This window comes from Salvelinus alpinus, chromosome 3 (genome assembly GCF_045679555.1).
Source record: "Salvelinus alpinus chromosome 3, SLU_Salpinus.1, whole genome shotgun sequence".
In the NCBI taxonomy this organism is placed as follows: Eukaryota; Metazoa; Chordata; class Actinopteri; order Salmoniformes; family Salmonidae; genus Salvelinus; species Salvelinus alpinus.
This window is the reverse complement of record NC_092088.1, coordinates 93,584,588-93,604,751: the sequence shown is the minus strand read 5'-3', so window position 1 is coordinate 93,604,751 and position 20,164 is coordinate 93,584,588. Positions and strand designations below refer to the sequence as shown.

The following is a 20,164-nucleotide window of genomic DNA, read 5'->3' as shown; positions in this document are numbered from 1 at the left end:
CCACACAGAGGGGCCCTGCTACAGTCCTCCACACAGAGGGGCCCTGCTACGGCAGGACATGGTACAGTCCTCCACACAGAGGGGCCCTGCTACGGCAGGACGTGGTACAGTCCTCCACACAGAGGGGCCCTGCTACGGCAGGACGTGGTACAGTCCTCCACACAGAGGGGCCCTGCTACGGCAGGACGTGGTACAGTCCTCCACACAGAGGGGCCCTGCTACGGCAGGACATGGTACAGTCCTCCACACAGAGGAGCCCTGCTACGGCAGGACATGGTACAGTCCTCCACACAGAGGGGCCCTGCTACGGCAGGACATGGTACAGTCCTCCACACAGAGGGGCCCTGCTACGGCAGGACATGGTACAGTCCTCCACACAGAGGAGCCCTGCTACGGCAGGACATGGTACAGTCCTCCACACAGAGAGGCCCTGCTACGGCAGGACATGGTACAGCCATGGTATATCAGACTGTTTACCACGGGTATGACAAAACATATATTTAACCAGTTTATAAGAGCAATAAGGCACCTCAGGGGTTTGTGGTATATGGCCAATATACCACGGCTAAGGGCTGTATCCAGGCCTTATTGGTTAAATAACCCACAGCGTTAGACATATGCTCAGATGATTTTCACAGGCTACCTTTCCTGATTACCAGTTTAGTTCGCTAAACGTTAGCTCGCTAGCTTGTAACTACCTCCATTCATAGACACCAACTACCTTCAGTGTCTATTGCTGAAGGGGTCTTCTTCCTGGGGACCTTCCTTAAGAACCCTGACTCTTGTTCTAAACATGAACACGCACCGCGTGAGGTATGATTTTGGGAAACATTAAATATCAGCAAGAAATAATAAAAAAAATTTTTTTAAAAAGGTTAAATTCCTACACACCTTCATAGAGTTGGTGCTCTCAGGGCCAGATCTCCATGTTACGATGCTTGTTTACAGAAGTCAGACGTGACCACCTGTGCTAATTAGCTAACATGATTTTCCAGTTCAAAAAAAATAAATATATTTTTTACAATAAGGAGGTAGAAATAACTAATGATGATAATGCCCTTTGTGTAAGAGCTGTTTGAAAAGAAATCCTGGAATTTCAGCCTGTTTTGGTCCATATCATGACATCACAATCTGATCGGATTTATTCCGACCAATGACCAGTCATCCTTTATTTGCAGATGTATCCTCCTACTTTGAAGGGGTACGTGGGTAGGCTCTAGAGCAGGACTGACTAAACTGGGGCCTGCTTGTCAAACTTGGCCCACGATAACGTTTGGCCCAACAAAAGGTTTCAGATTTCAGATCAGTTGGGCTCTCAATTTACTGATTTTTCCAGCCCCGTGGCAAAATGAGTGGAATTACATGAAATGTGTTATACAATTGTATAATTGTTCTCTTCAAACCATGGCACAATATGCAGAATTGCAGGAAATGTACTTTAAAAATGTATTTGTTTCTCTCTACCAAATCTCGCTTAAGCTGCGTTTACATGGTACAAGGTAGACGGCAAACCAGATGTCATTGTTCGACTGTAAATACTATGCCACTATGCCGACTGGTACGACGGTTTTTGTGTCTCTGGTCTAAACGCAGCATCAGGGTCCCCTAAAGTCTAGGTAATAAGGTAATGATAACGTGTTGTTAGGTGTCAAGTTACGGCCACTAATTCTATGATTACTTAAAAAAAAGATTTTGCTTCAAGACCATAAAAAGTTATTGTTTACATATTATATTTCTAAATAGATGATATCTATTTGCTCCGCCCATTGCCCACCACTCAGATAATATTTCACCAACCACAAAAGTTTGAGCACCCCGGTAGTCTAGACGAGCCTGACCGCCAATCAGGGCTGTGTATGTAAATATATTTACATTTGTATCACCACAACCAGACTGAGCATTTCAATGGCAAAAGGAGGCTCAGGGAAATAAATTATGAAATAATGATGGTGTTATTTTACTGAAATAAACACACAGTGATTTAGTAATCATACAGTGATGATTTAAATATTAAAAATACTGCATGGGGCTTTAAGTAGCAATGGGACATGATCTCTGGCATTAAATCTGATATTGGTATCTCTATAACATATTAGAGAAAGGATTGCATCTTGCCCAATTCAATCCATAAAAGTGGAAATGTACAACAAAGCAGAATAGCAATAAAGATTTCACAATGACAATCATTCAATAGTAACATTAATACAGGAAAATACAGTAGTTTGATCTGAAAATAGATTTATTCATGAAACATGTCCTCAGGGGTGTCAGGTAGCGTCGCGTTAGAGAGACAGGCCTGGAATCAACATGTCGCTGGTCTCAATTAGGTCCACTACTAGGTCCACTACTAGGTCCACTACTAGGGTCCACTACTAGGGTCCACTACTAGGGTCCACTACTAGGTCCACTACTGGGTCCACTACTGGGTCTACAACTAGGTCCACTACTAGGGTCCACTACTAGGGTCCACTCCTAGGTCCACTACTGGGTCTACAACTAGGTCCACTACTGGGTCCACTACTGGGTCCACTACTGGGTCTACAACTAGGTCCACTACTAGGGTCCACTACTAGGTCCACTACTAGGTCCACTACTAGGTCCACTACTAAGGTCCACTACTAAGGTCCACTACTAAGGTCCACTACTAAGGTCCACTACTAGGTCCACTACTGCTCTAAATGATCAACACAGCTGTTCACACAAAGGTTCATTTTGGAGAAATGTAAATACAGCACTAATTTCACCTTTAATAAAAAATAAAGTAAGGATGTCACCCAGTGTTCTCTCTATCGCCCACTATCTTCCATAAACACACGTATTAAAACTGCCTTCTAAAAATGTTGTCGTCCCGTCTCAAGACTTACGTATCCAAACTGGTCCACACGGACCAAAGCGGGTTTGTTAAAAAAATATATACATGTATCCTCGGATTAGATCCGTCGACTATTCCATATCTTGGATGCTTCGTCAGAATCAACAGGTCCTTGGGCTGTATTATCACTCCATGCAGAAAAAGCTTTTACTAGACTGGTAATATCTCTGATCAGTCTTGAAAAATTGCTTTAATTTCATTCATATGCCAATCCCTCAGCCATAGTTGTAACAGGCAATATCTGCTCTGTTCAAAATCACTAGAAGCAGCAGACAAGGCAATCAATTTCTCCTTTGTTATTTTATTATCCATGGAACCACTGGCCCAGGCAATTCATCAAAGGAAAAACACCAATAGGCAGACGATATTGTACTATATCTAGACAATGTATCTCTATTGCTCCCAATGCATTGAAGATCACAGATAAATTCAGCTTAATCTCAAATTACAAAATTAATCAAAACCAAAATCAGCCCTACTGCCTCTCAAGATCCCCATGGAGGACTCCATCTCTATTTACAGTTATAGATCTGTCACTCTCATTGAAAGCAAAGTCCAGGAAGCCGGTAGATCTGTTCTATGTGCACTATTTCTATGCTTCCCGTTCTTCAGTTTTGTTTTTGCGTCTTTTACTTTCAAGTTTTGTTCACCAGCTTCAAAACAGCTGAAAATACAATATTTTTGGTTATGGAATATATTTCACAGCGGTTTAGATGGTACAATGATCCTGTAGTCTACACTAGACTTGCTTGTGATGTCACAAACTAAAATTAGGTTTACTATTAGATTTTTAGCAACCAGGAAATGGTGGAGTTAATTTCCTCTAAAAAAATTTTTGTGGCAGCCCACAGGTACAATGTGTGAACTAATAAATATAAAATATATGAACAGAATATGAATTTAAATATTGTACCTGTAACCCCCCACCACACACACAAAGTCGCTGGTTCGAATCCCTGGCTGGTTGGAAGTCTGACTGGGAAACACAATGGCTAAGGTGTTGCATTGACAGTCTCTGGACCTGATTTGAAGTCCCCGTCTGGGCCGCGGTCTCCCAAGTTCCCTGCAGTACTCTGTCTCCGTTTGACTCTATTTACATAGAACTTAATGTCCGACCAGTCTCTGCTTTTGAGCGCCACAGGTTCTGACTGGAGGCATTTGAGGCCGTCCCTCTTTTCAGGAACTCGGCTAGTCTTTATGAACGGCATCATGTGTATCTCTACTGCTGATACCTCATCAGTGATCCCCTTTAATCTCACAGTGTTTCTTCGGGTCGGCTGGGTGCTTGTACGACGTGTCGGCTGGGTGCCTGTACGACGGGTCGGCTGGGTGCCTGTGCGACGGGTCGGCTGGGCGCGTGTGCGCCGGGTCGGCTGGGCGCCTGTGCGACGGGTCGGCTGGGCGCCTGTGCGACGGGTCGGCTGGGCGCCTGTGTGCTGGGTCGGCTGGGTGCCTGTACGACGGGTCGGCTGGGCGCCTGTACGACGGGTCGGCTGGGCGCGTGTGCGCCGGGTCGGCTGGGCGACGGGTCGGCTGGGCGCCTGTGCGACGGGTCGGCTGGGCGCCTGTGCGACGGGTCGGCTGGGTACCTGTTGAGAAAAAGTTCCTTAAAAGATTGCAAAAACGGCAGCAAAAAATGGAAAATAATTTCACATGCAAATCACAGCTTCTTCTACACTGCTGTAACATTTTTAGATTTCACTTTTTGGCTCAACAGGAGTTGACAATTCTGCAGCTGAAACAACCAGAGAAAGACAGAAAACATGAATAGGTTAAATAAACATGACCATTTCCAGGCAAATTTCCTGTATAAAAAAATATAATATTATTAGGGATGGCTGGCAAACCATCCACTTGGAGAGCTAGCCTGACCTACAAGGTGTAACAAACCATCCACTTGGAGAGCTAGCCTGACCTACAAGGTGTAGCAAACCATCCACTTGGAGAGCTAGCCTGACCTACAAGGTGTAGCAAACCATCCACTTGGAGAGCTAGCCTGACCTACAAGGTGTAACAAACCATCCACTTGGAGAGCTAGCCTGACCTACAAGGTGTAGCAAACCATCCACTTGGAGAGCTAGCCTGACCTACAAGGTGTAGCAAACCATCCACTTGGAGAGCTAGCCTGACCTACAAGGTGTAACAAACCATCCACTTGGAGAGCTAGCCTGACCTACAAGGTGTAACAAACCATCCACTTGGAGAGCTAGCCTGACCTACAAGGTGTAACAAACCATCCACTTGGAGAGCTAGCCTGACCTACAAGGTGTAACAAACCATCCACAAGGAGAGCTAGCCTGACCTACAAGGTGTAACAAACCATCCACTTGGAGAGCTAGCCTGACCTACAAGGTGTAACAAACCATCCACTTGGAGAGCTAGCCTGACCTACAAGGTGTGACATTTGACTTACATTTATTTTTGGGTTCACTGAGAGTGGACAGTGCTCCAGCCAAAACAACCTCATTCCACTTGAAACTTTTGAATTTGCCAGCAGACTCCGCGACTTTGTGTTGTCCTGACGTCAGTGCAGAGGATTCCACAGCGCTGCCAATGTTCATTAAGTTGTATCCCATTTGAACAGCCAGTGTCGGACAGTCGTACGTTTTGTTCTCCTCGTTGTAGCCAGCAACAGCTCTCACTGCCGTGATGACGTGAGGTAAATTACTAGGTATGACCAGGTCCTCAAAGCACATCAGAGGTGTACACGTCCTGGCCGTGATGAGGAGTCTTGCCACCTCTCTCATTCTTTGTTGGATGTATTTATTTCTTCTGTCATCTGGCGGTAGTTTGTTGTACATCTCTTCTCCCATGAGGAGGATACATTTGTCATTTCTTACCACAAATGAAACTTGGCCGGAGTTCATACCACAAACTATCTTCCAAAGACCTGTGCTGACGTAGTCGGGTTGAGGACACAACTTAAACACCATTGCTGACTGAATCCTCATATTTTGTCCAGGTTTTGGTTCTTCTGCTTTGGGGTTCAGAGGGCAGTATCTGACATGTTTCCATAGTGACTTTTGAATGTACAGACCTTGACAGTGCAAGCAGTGGGTGTAATCTGGAGTGGATCCTGGCACTTTGGGACGGGAACAGGAGGCCATCTCTCCAGTCCCACGTCTTGCTACTGCACCCTCTGACATATCAGGCACCCTCCGACAGATCCTCTTAGCTGGATTATGAGCCCCAGAGTCTGTTTGGATGTTCATGTCTTTGTTGCCGTCTGAAGGCCTGATCTCAGTCCCCGGGTTGTTTTCATCACATAAGTTAGACAGATCAGATGGTTCATTCACCACACCACTAGAATGGCATGTTCTCTTGGCTGGTTTACGTGCCTCAGAGTCTTCTTTAGTGCAGGAGCTCCTGTCTGAAGAGTTGCTGTCTGTAGCCGAGATGTTTTCCTCACTCCAGGTAGAGAAATGAGATGCTTCATGTGATTCCACGTTACTAGAAACCTAAAGGGGGAAACAAAAAGGAAAGATTAATGTAATATGAAAACTCTTGGACAGCAGAGATCCCATTTTGGAACTTAGATATGTTCGTAGAGTTATCATATTAAACAATGTACAGTGCATTCGGAAAGTATTCAGACCCCTTGACTTTTCCCCCTTTTTTTACGTTACAGACTTATTTTAAAATTGGTAAAATACTTTATTCCCCCTCATCAATCTACACACACAATACCCCATAATGACAAAGCAAAAACAGGTTTAGAAATTTTTGCAAATGTATAAAAAAATAAACATACCTTATTTAAATAAGTATTCAGACCCTTTGCTATGAGACTCGAAATTGTCAGTGCAAAAACCAAGCCATGAGGTCGAAGGAATTCCGTAGAGCTCAGAGACAGGATTGTGTTGAGGCAGAGATCTGGGGAACGGTACCAAAACATTTCTGCAGCATTGAAGGTTCCCAAGAACACAGTGGCCTCCATCATTCTTAAATGGAAGAAGTTTGGAACCACTAAGACTCTTCCTAGAGCTGGCCGCCGGGCCAAACTGAGCAATCGGAGGAGAAGGGCCTTGGTCAGGGAGGTGACCAAGAACCCGATGGTCACTCTGACAGAGCTCCAGAGTTCCTGTGGAGTTGGGAGAACCTTCCAGAAGGACAACCATCTCTGCAGCACTCCACCAATCAGGTCTTAATGCTAGAGTGGCCAGACGGAAGCCACTCCTTAGTAAAAAGGCATATGACAGCCACTTGGAGTTTGCCAAAAGGCACCTAGACTCTCAGACCATGAGAAACAAGATTTTCTGGTCTGATGAAACCAAGATTGAACTCTTTGGCCTGAATGCCAAGCGTCACGTCTGGAGGAAACCTGGCACCATCCCTACGGTGAAGCATGGTGGTGGCAGGGACTGAAAGACTAGTCAAGATTGAAGGAAAGATGAACGGAGCAAAGTACAGAGAGATCCTTGATGAAAACTTGGTCCAGAGCACTCAGGACCTCAGACTGGGACAAAGGTTCACCTTCCAACAGGACAACAACGCAGGAGTGGCTTCAGGACAAGTCTCTGAATTAGAGGTCGACCGATTAATCGGAATGGCCGATTAATTAGGGCCGATTTCAAGTTTTCATAACAATCGTAAATCGGTATTTTTGGACGCCGATTTTTTTACACCTTTATTTAACTAGGCAAGTCAGTTAAGAACACATTCTTATTTTCAATGACGGCCTAGGAACAGTGGGTTAACTGCCTTGTTCAGGGGCAGAACGACAGATTTTTACCTTGTCAGCTCAGGGATTCAATCTTGCAGCCTTACGGTTAACTAGTTCAACGCTCTATCCACCTGCCTCACGAGGAGCCCGCCTGTTACGCGAAAGCAGTAAGAAGCCAAGGTAAGTTGCTAGCTAGCATTAAACTTATATTATAATAAACAATCAATCATAATCACTAGTTATAACTACACATGGTTAATGATATTACTAGTTTATCTAGCGTGTCCTGCGCTGCATATAATCGATGCGGTGCGCATTCGCGAAAAAGGACTGTCGTTGCTCCAACGTGTACCTAACCATAAACATCAATGCCTTTCTTAAAATCAATACACAGAAGTATATATTTTTAAACCTGCATATTTAGCTAAAAGAAATCCAGGTTAGCAGGCAATATTAACCAGGTGAAATTGTGTCACTTCTCTTGCGCTCATTGCACGCAGAGTCAGGGTATATGCAACAGTTTGGGCCGCCTGGCTCATTGCGAACTAATTTGCCAGAATTTTACGTAATTATGACATAACATTAAAGGTTAAATTAATTAAATATAGTTAATTAAAGAATAAACGTTTTGTTTTCGAGATGATAGTTTCTGGATTCGACCATGTTAATGACCTAAGGCTCGTATTTCTGTGTGTTATTATGTTATAATTAAGTCTATGATTTGATATTTGATAGAGCAGTCTGACTGAGCGGTGGTAGGCACCAGCAGGTTCGTAAGCATTCATTCAAACAGCACTTTCGTGCGTTTTGCCGGCAGCTCTTTGCTGTGCTTCAAGCATTGCGCTGTTTATGACTTCAAGCCTATCAACTCCCGAGATTAGGCTGGTGTAACCGATGTGAAATGGCTAGCTAGTTAGCGGGGTCCGCACTAATAGCGTTTCAAACGTCACTCGCTCTGAGACTTGGAGTAGTTGTTCCCCTTGCTCTGCATGGGTAACGCTGCTTCGAGGGTGGCTGTTGTCGATGTGTTCCTGGTTCGAGCACAGGTAGCGGTGAGGAGAGGGATGGAAGCTATACTGTTACACTGGCAATACTAAAGTGCCTATAAGAACATCCAATAGTCAAAGGTATATGAAATACAAATCGTATAGAGAGAAATAGTCCTATAATAACTACAACCTAAAACTTCTTACCTGGGAATATTGAAAACTCATGTTAAAAGGAAGCACCAGCTTTCATATGTTCTCATGTTCTGAGCAAGGAACTTAAACGTTAGCTTTCTTACATGGCACATATTGCACTTTTACTTTTTTCTCCGACACTTTGTTTTTGCATTATTTAAACCAAATTGAACATGTTTCATTATTTATTTGAGGCTAAATTGATTTTATTGATGTATTATATTAAGTTAAAATAAGTGTTCATTCAGTATTGTTGTAATTGTCATTATTACAAATAAATAAAAATAAAATAAATAAATAAAAAATAAAATAAATAAATCAGCCGATTGATCGGTATCGGCTTTTTTTGATCCTCCAATAATCGGTATCGGCGTTAAAATCATAATCGGTCGACCTCTACTCTGAATGTCCTTGAGTTGCCCAGCCAGAGCCCGGAATTGAACATCTCAGGAGAGACCTGAAAATAGCTGTACAGCGACGCTACCCATCCAACCCGACAGAGCTTGAGTGGATCTGCAGAGAAGAATGGGAGAAACTCCCCAAATACAGGTGTGCAAAACTTGTAGCGTCATACCCAAGAAGACTCGAGGTTGTAAACGCTGCCAAAGGTGCTTCAACAAAGTACTGCGTAAAAGGTCTGAATACTTGTGTATATGTGATTGTGCAAATTTATAAAAACCTGTTTTTGCTTTGTCATTATGGGGTATTGTGTGTAGATTGATGAGGGGGAAAAAACTATTTAATCAATTTTAGAATAAGGCTGTAACGTAACAAAATGTGGAAAAATACTTTACCAATGGGCAATTTACGTGGGCAATTCCGTAAATGTACACTACATGATCAGAAGTATGTGGACACCTGCTCGTCAAACATCTCATTCCAAAATCCTGGGCATTAATATGGAGTTGGTCTCCCCTTTTCTGCTATAACAGCCTCCACTCTTCTGGGAAGGCTTTCCACTAGATGATGAAACATTGCTGCAGGGACTTGCTTCCAATCAGCCACAAGAGCATTAGTGAGGTCGGGCACTGATTTTGGGAGATTAGGCCTGGCTCGCAGTCGGCGTTCCATTTCATCCAAAAGGTGTGGGGTTGAGGTCAGGGCTCTGTGCAGGCCAGTCAAGTTCTTCCACACCAATCTCAACAAACAATTTCTGTATGGACTTCGCTTTGTGCACGGGGGCATTGTCATGCTGAAACAAGAAAGGGCCTTCCCCAAACTGTTTCCACAAAGTTGATAGCACAGAATCGTCTAGAATGTCAATGTATGCTGTAGCATTAAGATTTCCCTTCACTGGAACTAAGGGGCCTGAACCATGAAAAACAGCCCCAGACCATTATTCCTCCTTCACCAAACTTTACAGTTGGCACTATGCATTCGGACAGGTAGCGTTCTCCGGTCATCCGTCAAACAGAGATTTGTCCATCGGACTGCCAGATGGTGAAAAGTGATTCATCACTCCAGAGAACGTGTTTCCACTGCTCCAGAGTCCAGTGGTGGCGAGCTTTACACCCCATGGTGATGTTAGGCTTGTGTGCGGCTGCTCGGCCGTGGAAACTCATTTAAATGAAGCTCCGACGAACAGTTAATTGTGCTGACGTTGCTTCCAGAGGCAGTTTGGAACTCTAGTGAGTGTTGCAACCGAGGACAGACGATTTTTAAGATCTACGCGCTTCAGCACTTGGCAGTCCTGCTCTGTGAGCTTGTGTGGTCTACCGCTTCGCGGCTGAGCCATTGTTACTCCTTGACGTTTCCACTTCACAATAACCGCACTTGCAGTTGACAGGGCAGCTCTAGCAGGGCAAAAATTTGACGAACTGACTTGTTGGAAAGGTGGCATCCTATGACGGTGCCACGTTGAAAGTCACTGAGCTCTCAGTAAGACCATTTTACTGACAATGTTTGTCTATGGAGATTGCATGGCGGTGTGCTCAATTTTACACACCTGTCAGCAACGGGTGCAGCTGAAATAGCCGAATCCACTAATTTAAAAGGGTGTCCACATACTTTTGTATATATAGTGTATGTCAAACAAAAACCAATGATTGCAAGGTTAAACAAATCATACAAATACTGTATGCACAAGGACAACTTTGAACAATTTCCACAGAATGTTTTACAAAAACACATTTACTGGAAGACCACGTCATTCTGTTACCAAACTTTGCATCTACAAAAGTAGTCCTTGTACATAGAGTTGTATGGTTTGTTTCACTTTGCAATCATTGATTTTTGTTTGACATATATTTAATTAATTTCTCCAACTTGACAGTATTTAGAAGTCTGCTGTTTAGGGTTCACCCAGGGAGTTCTATAGACACACATCATTGTATTTCGTTTGTCCATTCTGTGAGTGGGAGATATTAAGGTTGTGATTTTGCTTGCAAATGTAATGTCCATAATGCTGGAATTGTCCATATACTTTATATTTTAAATGTATATATTCATGTTCATATTTTTTTTTGTATTCGTTTTCTGTAAAGAAATTGCTTTCAGAATCTCATGTAATCACTTTGCTGTTTTCTCTACAATTAAATGCTGCCTTTTTGTGCTGTTCTACATGTTTACTAATACGTTAAATATAATCTTACTTGTTCTGAAGAAGTGCTGGGACTCTGATGAACTTGACCGTTTTCACTCTGAGCTGCAGAACATTCTGGATTTACTGCAGAGAGGAGCTGAGAGTCACTGGTTGGTTCTGATACGCTGCTGTCAGATTCCAGCTGCTGTTCCTCCTGATTCATCCAGAGTTCCTCTTGTTTTGTGGGCTCTGGGTCCTCCAGACCCAGCCTGGGGATTCTCTCCTGCTGCTCTGGGGGAACCTCCTCTTTAGAGACAGAGAGAGAGGGCTGCTGGGAGTCTGGAGAGAAGGGAGGAGGAATGTGTCTCTCCATCCCATCAACACGTTCGTCTATGTTGTCTACCTGGGCTTCAGAGAGGAGCTGAGAGTCCCTGGTTGGTTCTGATCCTCTGTAGTCCTCTCCATCAGGTTCTGTTTTGATCTGTTCAGTTGTGTTGGTGGGTAGAGAGTCCCTCTCTCTGTTCTCCAAGGTTTGGTCAAGATGTGAACGCAGAGGTGGGTCCTGTTCATAGTCACTTTTCACACAGGCAGGAATCAAGAGGTCTTTGGTATCAGGTTCCAGACCTTGAGGCTGCTCTTCCTCTTGACTGGTCCTGAGTTCCTCCTGTTCCTCTTTAATCTGTGTGGACTCTGGGTCCTCCTGCCTCTGACTGGAGCTACTCTCCTGCTCACAGTGCTGCTGCTCAGGGGGAACCTCCTCTTCAGAGACAGGAAGAGAGAGCTGCTGGGAGTCTGGAGGGAAGAAAATGAGAACAAATCAAATCAGAGTTTATTCACGTACAGCAGGATACAGCAGGATACAGCAGGATGCAGCAGGATACAGCAGGATGCAGCAGGATGCAGCAGGATACAGCAGGATGCAGCAGGATGCAGCAGGTGTAAACAGTACCGCGAAACGCTTGATTGCAAGCTCTTCCTTAACAATGCAGTTCAGAGGAGGCTGGAGGGAGGTGCTATAGGAGGAATCAATGGAACTGAGTACAACGTATGGTTTCCATATGATTAATACTGTTCCATGTATTCCATTCCAGCCATTACAATAAGCCTATCCTCCTAAAACTCCCCCACCAGCCTCCTCTGATGTAGTTATACTGGTCATATAAAGTAATACACGAGAATAAATAAATAAAAAATGTTTACGGTTTCTATCGCACACATTAACACACACACACACACACACACACACACACACACACACACACACACACACACACACACACACACACACACACACACTATGCTTCTTGTTCCCTCTGGTAAGTGATCCGTGTGATCTTCAGACCTGGGTTCAAATACTATTTGAAATCATTTCCATACTGAGTGAAACAGATAAGAGTGAGTGGAGTGTTAGTATAGAACCCAAACTCACTGTGTCGGCTAGAATAGATCTACTGTCATGTCAATAAAAGGTTTTTAGGTTTTAAAGATGTATACAATCCTATAGACTCTCAAAGCAGGGTTGACTCACATTTAACCCTAACCATTCCAACGTATTTAATAGAACAAAAAAAACACCAAAATAAAAAAAACTATATTTATGGAAGTGGTTATTTTGCTAGGTTACTACACCTGGGTCCCCCGGGTGTGGAGACAGACGGGTTAATATACTGCAGTCATACTGTGTGTGTGAATGACTAAATTAGTATAATTATTTGATAAATAATTTTGTTTCCCACAGTAGCTATTATTACAAACCTGCTCGATGTAACTTGATTTCCGGGTGGAAAACCAAATCCAACAGCCTCTGTAGACGTTTGTTCTCCTCCTTCGAACGGGAGATTTCGACCTGGTACTCGACTATCTTTTTCTCAAAGACAGCCGATATCTCCACAGCAGCCGCTGTTAATCGCTGAGTAAGAAACGTATTCAACTCCATCTGTAATTTTAGGGTCTATAGAGCCACATGTCAACGAGGAAAATAAACCAACGTTCTAGCTATTCACTTCCTGCTTTAATTCTTCTTCCTTTCGATTTGGTTGTCGGATTGCATCCAACTTTAAGGTGCATACACCGCCACCTACTGTAGTGGTGTGTGAGGCCATTCACGGCCTACCTTTTTATTTTATTTATTTATTTTTATTTTACCGTTATTTTACCAGGTAAGTTGACTGAGAACACGTTCTCATTTGCAGCAACGACCTGGGGAATAGTTACAGGGGAGAGGAGGGGGATGAATGAGCCAATTATAAACTGGGGATTATTAGGTGACCATGATGGTTTGAGGGCCAGATTGGGAATTTAGCCAGGACACCAGGGTTAACACCCCTACTCTTACGATAAGTGCCATGGGATCTTTAATGACCTCAGAGAGTCAGGACACCCGTTTAACGTCCCATCCGAAAGACGGCACCCTACACAGGGCAGTGTCCCCAATCACTGCCCTGGGGCATTGGGATATTTTTTAGACCAGAGGAAAGAGTGCCTCCTACTGGCCCTCCAACACCACTTCCAGCAGCATCTGGTCTCCCATCCAGGGACTGACCAGGACCAACCCTGCTTAGCTTCAGAAGCAAGCCAACAGTGGTATGCAGGGTGGTATGCTGCTGGCTACATTACATTCTTTGATACAATAATACAATATTGGGAAAAAGGGAAATTGGCACCCATTCCGCTATTGAACCCTATCTAGTCCAACTCTAGACCAATGAATTGAGAAGACATAACCCTACCACTCCCCCTGCAGCTGTTCTGCAGTAAATCCTCGCAATCCCAAGTACTTCTCTACCGCTGCCATCACAGCCTCTATTTTCTGTGACTTTCAATTCATTTCTGCAGTACAATTGACAACCACGGCTATAAATGATAAAAAGCCAACCTTACTGAAGCCAATATTCTTCCCATCACGGTCTCTTGATCTCTGCCTCCTCACAGGAATCCTCTCAGGATCCCTCACCCTGTACCCCTGTTCCTCTACCACTCTCTTCCCTGCTTCAGCATACGACACTTCCTGTACTACTGTAACCATGGTAACCTCAATCTGCCTTTCTCTCACCAGACATCTCCCGTCTCCAGCCCCATGATCACCCCCACAACTTTTTACATCATACAGGTTTCTCCGATCAAATAGCCTAATCTAAATAGAGCTCAATCAAATACAAAATGCACTGTCATGTCAACAAACAACATATCCTTAAAAACAGGACAGGTCAATGTAAAATGGACAATATGAAATGGACAATCACAACCGTTGTCCAGGAGTTTCACCCCATTGTCATGATCAGTGGTTTCAAGTTTGTATCCGTACATTTTTGACAAGCTGATCATAACGAAAAATAAAATACTTCTGGATTTCTTGCTGTGTAAAACACATTGCAAATAGGCTCCTAAAACTCCTGATGAAGTTGGGTAGCTGATATTCAGAGTTTAAATAGCCACATTTATTAGTCACAGGAAACAGGACTAATAAAGCCAACGCAATGACCTGTTTTACAAAACGGTGGGCATACCACATCAAAGGGCATTCATAAAATTCCATTGCAGGCCGAGCAGCTGTACCAGGCGGTGATACAGCCCAACAGGATGCTCTCAATTGTGCAGCTGTAAAAGTTTGTGAGAGTTTTAGGTGACAAGCCACATTTTTTCAGCCTCCTGAGGTTGTGCCACCCACGTATCCATCCTTTCAACAGCGCCATGCTGCTCCAGAGAGGAAAACACGTCACAGTCCCTTATCTCGAAATCCGGAGCGCCCTCTCCCTCTGGGTCGAGGAAACACAATAGATCATCATGAGTCCACTCCAAGTTACCTTCACCAACTCAACAGTCCCCAACCTCTCCTCCACCCAATCTGACACCACATATGGATCAACCAAAAAGCAAGGATCCATTCTCTTCACAAATGTCACTCCCACTGGGCCAAAATCATCCTTGGGACGAGGGACTCGGCGATCCTCACCGCAGCTACATCACACTGACACCCTCACTCTAAACAAATTCTGGAGCTCTTATCCCCGTTTTTTTTTGCTTCTTCTTTTTATTCTTCTATGGTGTTTTGGAACCAAACTTCAATGTTGCACTTCCGTCACCTACTGGAAGTACGTTTCCTGTGCTCTTTTGTAGATGTTGTAGAACGCTAGCTACCTGCAGTAACCCATCAACCCCGTATGGACGACCCACTGAGGTTAACGAATACTGGGGAACGAAATTTGAACGAATTTGTCACACCGTGTGAAAGAAAGGTTTTGAAGTTGGAGGCATATTGGCTTCCAGTAGGTGGTGGTAGTTCACCATTTAAACTGTGTACCAAATGCCTTAAAACAATATAGAAGAAGAAGAAGCAGAACGTGAACGGCAAGTGCTTTGGTTTGTTTACGTCGTGAATATAAAATGTCACAATTACAGTTCTTGAATGTGTTTCTTACCGAACGATTAACAGCGGTAGCTATGGAGATATCTGTTGTACTTGAACAAAATTTAGGCGAGTACCAGGAAGAAATCTCCCGTTCAAATGAGGAGAACAAACGTCTACAGAACCTGTTGGATTTGGTTTTCAGCTCCGAAATCAAGTTACACCGCGAAGGTTTGTAATTATATAATGACAACTGAAAATGCACGAATCATATAGTTACTGTGGGCAACACTTATTGATCAAATAATTATACAAATGTAATCATTATTGGTTTTCTTTTCCCCCCCGCCAGACTCCCAGCAGCTCTCTCTTCCTGTCTCTGAAGAGGAGGTTCCCCCTGAGCAGCAGCACTGTGAGCAGGAGAGTAGCCCCAGTCAGAGGCAGGAGGACCCAGAGCCCACACAGATTAAAGAGGAACAGGAGGAACTCAGGACCAGTCAAGAGGAAGAGCAGCCTCAAGGTCTGGAACCTGATACCAAAGACCTCTTGATTCCTGCCTGTGTGAAAAGTGACTATGAACAGGACCCACCTCTGCCCTCACATCTTGATCAAACCTTGGAGAACAGAGAGAGGGACTCTCTACCCACCAACACAACTGAACAGATCAAAACAGAACCTGATGGAGAGGACTACAGAGGATCAGAACCAACCAGGGACTCTCAGCTCCTCTCTGAAGCCCAGGTAGAAAACATAGACGAACGTGTTGATGGGATGGAGAGACACATTCCTCCTCCCTTCTCTCCAGACTCCCAGCAGCCCTCTCTCTCTGTCTCTAAAGAGGAGGTTCCCCCAGAGCAGCAGGAGAGAAGCCCCAGGCTGGGTCTGGAGGACCCAGAGCCCACAAAACAAGAGGAACTCTGGACGAATCAGGAGGAACAGCAGCGGGAATCTGACAGCAGAGTATCAGAACCAACCAGTGACTCTCAGCTCCTCTCTGCAGTAAATCCAGACTGTTCTGCAGCTCTGGGTGAAAACAGAGTATGTGTTGATGGGGCAGTGGAGATGCTTGTTCTTCTTTTCTTCCCTCCAGACTCCCAGCAGCTCTCTCTTCCTGTCTCTGAAGAGGAGGTTCCCCCTGAGCAGCAGCACTGTGAGCAGGAGAGGAGCCCCAGTCAGAGGCAGGAGGACCCAGAGCCCACACTGATTAAAGAGGAACAGGAGGAACTCAGGACCAATCAGGAGGAAGACCAGCCTCAAGGTCTGGAGTCTGAAATCAGAGTATCAGAACCAACCAGCCTCTGCAGAGTTTTAGAACCAACCATTCTTTGCAAAGTATTAGAATCAACATCTGTAGCAAATCCAGACTGTTCTGCTGCTCAGAGTGAAAAGATAGAAGAATATGTTGATGGGTTGGAGAGACCCATTCTACCTTCCTACCCTCCAGAACTCCCTGTCTTTGAAGAGGAGGTTCCCCCTGAGCAGCAAGAGAGGAGCCCCTGTCTGCAGCAGGAGGACCCAGAGCCCACAAAGGTTAAAGACAAATGGGAGGAATTCAGGACCAGGCAGGAGGAAGAGCAGCTTCACATTGGGCTATCAGAATCAACAAGCCTTTGTAGAGTATCAGAACCAACCCTCTCTGTAGCAAATACAGACTGTTCTGAAGCCCAGGTAGAAAACATAGACGAACGTGTTGATGGGATGGAGAGACACATTCCTCCTCCCTTCTCTCCAGACTCCCAGCAGCCCTCTCTCTCTGTCTCTAAAGAGGAGGTTCCCCCAGAGCAGCAGGAGAGAATCCCCAGGCTGGGTCTGGAGGACCCAGAGCCCACAAAACAAGAGGAACTCTGGACGATTCAGGAGGAACAGCAGCTGGAATCTGACAGCAGAGTATCAGAACCAACCAGTGACTCTCAGCTCCTCTCTGCAGTAAATCCAGACTGTTCTGCAGCTCAGAGTGAAAACGGTGAAGTTCATCAGAGTCCCAGCACTTCTTCAGAACAAGTAAGATTATATTTAATTTATTATTAAATATGTTCAAAGGCACTCAGCACAAAAAAGCAGCATTTAATTCCAGAGACTACATGATATTTTGATAGCAATTTCCTTACAGAAAATGAATACTGAAAAATATGAACATGAATAAATGTAAAGTAATTTAAATATGAAGTATATACATTGTTTAAAATGCTAAACTCTATGACCATATCAAATTTCCAAAATGGGATCTCTGCTGTCTGTGAGTTTTCATATTACATTAATCTTTCCTTTTTGTTTCCCCCTTTAGGATTCTAGTAACGTGGAATCACATGAAGCATCTCATTTCTCTACCTGGAGTGAGGAAAACATCTCGGCTACAGACAGCAACTCGTCAGACAGTAGCTCCTGCACTAAAGAAGACTCTGAGGCACGTAAACCAGCCAAGAGAACATGCCATTCTAGTGGTGTGGTGAATGAACCATCTGATCTGTCTAACTTATGTGATGAAAACAACCTGGGGACTGAGATCAGGCCTTCAGACGGCAACAAAGACATGAACATCCAAACAGACTCTGGGGCTCATAATCCAGCTAAGAGGATCTGTCGGAGGGTGCCTGATATGTCAGAGGGTGCAGTAGCAAGACGTGGGACTGGAGAGATGGCCTCCTGTTCCCGTCCCAAAGTGCCAGGATCCACTCCAGATTACACCCACTGCTTGCACTGTCAAGGTCTGTACATTCAAAAGTCACTATGGAAACATGTCAGATACTGCCCTCTGAACCCCAAAGCAGAAGAACCAAAACCTGGACAAAATATGAGGATTCAGTCAGCAATGGTGTTTAAGTTGTGTCCTCAACCCGACTACGTCAGCACAGGTCTTTGGAAGATAGTTTGTGGTATGAACTCCGGCCAAGTTTCATTTGTGGTAAGAAATGACAAATGTATCCTCCTCATGGGAGAAGAGATGTACAACAAACTACCGCCAGATGACAGAAGACATAAATACATCCAACAAAGAATGAGAGAGGTGGCAAGACTCCTCATCACGGCCAGGACGTGTACACCTCTGATGTGCTTTGAGGACCTGGTCATACCTAGTAATTTACCTCACGTCATCACGGCAGTGAGAGCTGTTGCTGGCTACAACGAGGAGAACAAAACGTACGACTGTCCGACACTGGCTGTTCAAATGGGATACAACTTAATGAACATTGGCAGCGCTGTGGAATCCTCTGCACTGACGTCAGGACAACACAAAGTCGCGGAGTCTGCTGGCAAATTCAAAAGTTTCAAGTGGAATGAGGTTGTTTTGGCTGGAGCACTGTCCACTCTCAGTGAACCCAAAAATAAATGTAAGTCAAATGTCACACCTTGTAGGTCAGGCTAGCTCTCCAAGTGGATGGTTTGATACACCTTGTAGGTCAGGCTAGCTCTCCAAGTGGATGGTTTGTTACACCTTGTAGGTCAGGCTAGCTCTCCAAGTGGATGGTTTGTTACACCTTGTAGGTCAGGCTAGCTCTCCAAGTGGATGGTTTGTTACACCTTGTAGGTCAGGCTAGCTCTCCAAGTGGATGATTTGCTACACCTTGTAGGTCAGGCTAGCTCTCCAAGTGGATGGTTTGTTACACCTTGTAGGTCAGGCTAGCTCTCCAAGTGGATGGTTTGTTACACCTTGTAGGTCAGGCTAGCTCTCCAAGTGGATGGTTTGATACACCTTGTAGGTCAGGCTAGCTCTCCAAGTGGATGGTTTGTTACACCTTGTAGGTCAGGCTAGCTCTCCAAGTGGATGGTTTGTTACACCTTGTAGGTCAGGCTAGCTCTCCAAGTGGATGATTTGCTACACCTTGTAGGTCAGGCTAGCTTTCCAAGTGGATGGTTTGCTACACCTTGTAGGTCAGGCTAGCTCTCCAAGTGGATGGTTTGCCAGCCATCCCTAATAATATTAGATTTTTTTATACAGGTCATTTGCATGGAAATGGTCATGTTTATTTAACCTACTTTTTTCTCTTCTTTCTGTTCTTTTTGCAATCTTTTCTCAACAGGTCCCCAGCCGACCCCCGTCACACAGGCGCCCTGCCAGCCGACCCCCGTCACACAGGCGCCCTGCCAGCCGACCCCCGTCACACAGGCGCCCTGCCAGCCGACCCCCGTCACACAGGCGCCCTGCCAGCCGACCCCCGTCACACAGGCGCCCTGCCAGCCGACCCCCGTCACACAGGCGCCCTGCCAGCCGACCCCCGTCACACAGGCGCCCTGCCAGCCGACCCCCGTCACACAGGCGCCCTGCCAGCCGACCCCCGTCACACAGGCGCCCTGCCAGCCGACCCCCGTCACACAGGCGCCCTGCCAGCCGACCGCCGTCACACAGGCGCCCTGCCAGCCGACCCCCGTCGCACAGGCGCCCTGCCAGCCGACCCCCGTCGCACAGGCGCCTGGCCAGCCGATCCGTCGCACACGCACCCAGCCGACCCGTCGCACACGCACCCAGCCGACCCGTCGCACACGCACCCAGCCGACCCGTCGCACACGCACCCAGCCGACCCGTCGCACACGCACCCAACCGACCCCTGTCGCACTTGCGCCCGGCCAGCCGACCCATCGCACA

The 20,164-nt window shown here is 45.4% G+C and overlaps 2 protein-coding genes and 1 long non-coding RNA gene across 6 annotated transcripts in view; 2 read left to right on the top strand and 1 right to left on the bottom strand.

The window, feature by feature from the left end:
- Positions 1-2,053: 2,053 nt before the first annotated feature.
- On the top strand, positions 2,054-2,789 carry LOC139571543 (uncharacterized). 3 transcript variants are annotated; one of them, XR_011674317.1, is made up of 3 exons: positions 2,054-2,426; positions 2,501-2,597; positions 2,662-2,789. It is a non-coding gene; the product is annotated as an uncharacterized lncRNA (long non-coding RNA). The 3 variants fall into 3 exon arrangements; XR_011674318.1 differs by having other exon boundaries at positions 2,477-2,597; XR_011674316.1 differs by having other exon boundaries at positions 2,054-2,438.
- Positions 2,790-3,153: 364 nt separating this feature from the next.
- Positions 3,154-14,660, bottom strand: LOC139571542 (uncharacterized). Of its 2 annotated transcripts, none has more exons than XM_071394520.1 (4): positions 12,993-14,660; positions 11,308-12,029; positions 5,286-6,330; positions 3,154-4,461 (listed from the first exon to the last, which is right to left on the bottom strand). In XM_071394520.1, exons 1-4 carry the CDS (start codon positions 13,171-13,173, stop codon positions 4,109-4,111), a joined length of 2,301 nt encoding a protein of 766 aa, XP_071250621.1. In that variant the 5' UTR covers positions 13,174-14,660; the 3' UTR covers positions 3,154-4,108. The 2 variants fall into 2 exon arrangements, with proteins under 2 accessions (XP_071250621.1, XP_071250622.1); XM_071394521.1 differs by having other exon boundaries at positions 3,154-4,205.
- Positions 14,661-15,522: 862 nt separating this feature from the next.
- LOC139569877 (titin-like) overlaps positions 15,523-20,164 on the top strand; it is a 5,133-nt gene continuing 491 nt past the window's right edge. Inside the window, exons 1-4 of the mRNA XM_071391198.1 lie at positions 15,523-15,813; positions 15,935-17,583; positions 17,867-18,911; positions 19,602-20,159. Of these exons, the coding sequence (XP_071247299.1) occupies positions 15,621-15,813; positions 15,935-17,583; positions 17,867-18,911; positions 19,602-20,159 (3,445 nt within the window). The 5' untranslated portion in view covers positions 15,523-15,620. The remainder of the gene's footprint in view (positions 15,814-15,934; positions 17,584-17,866; positions 18,912-19,601; positions 20,160-20,164) is intronic.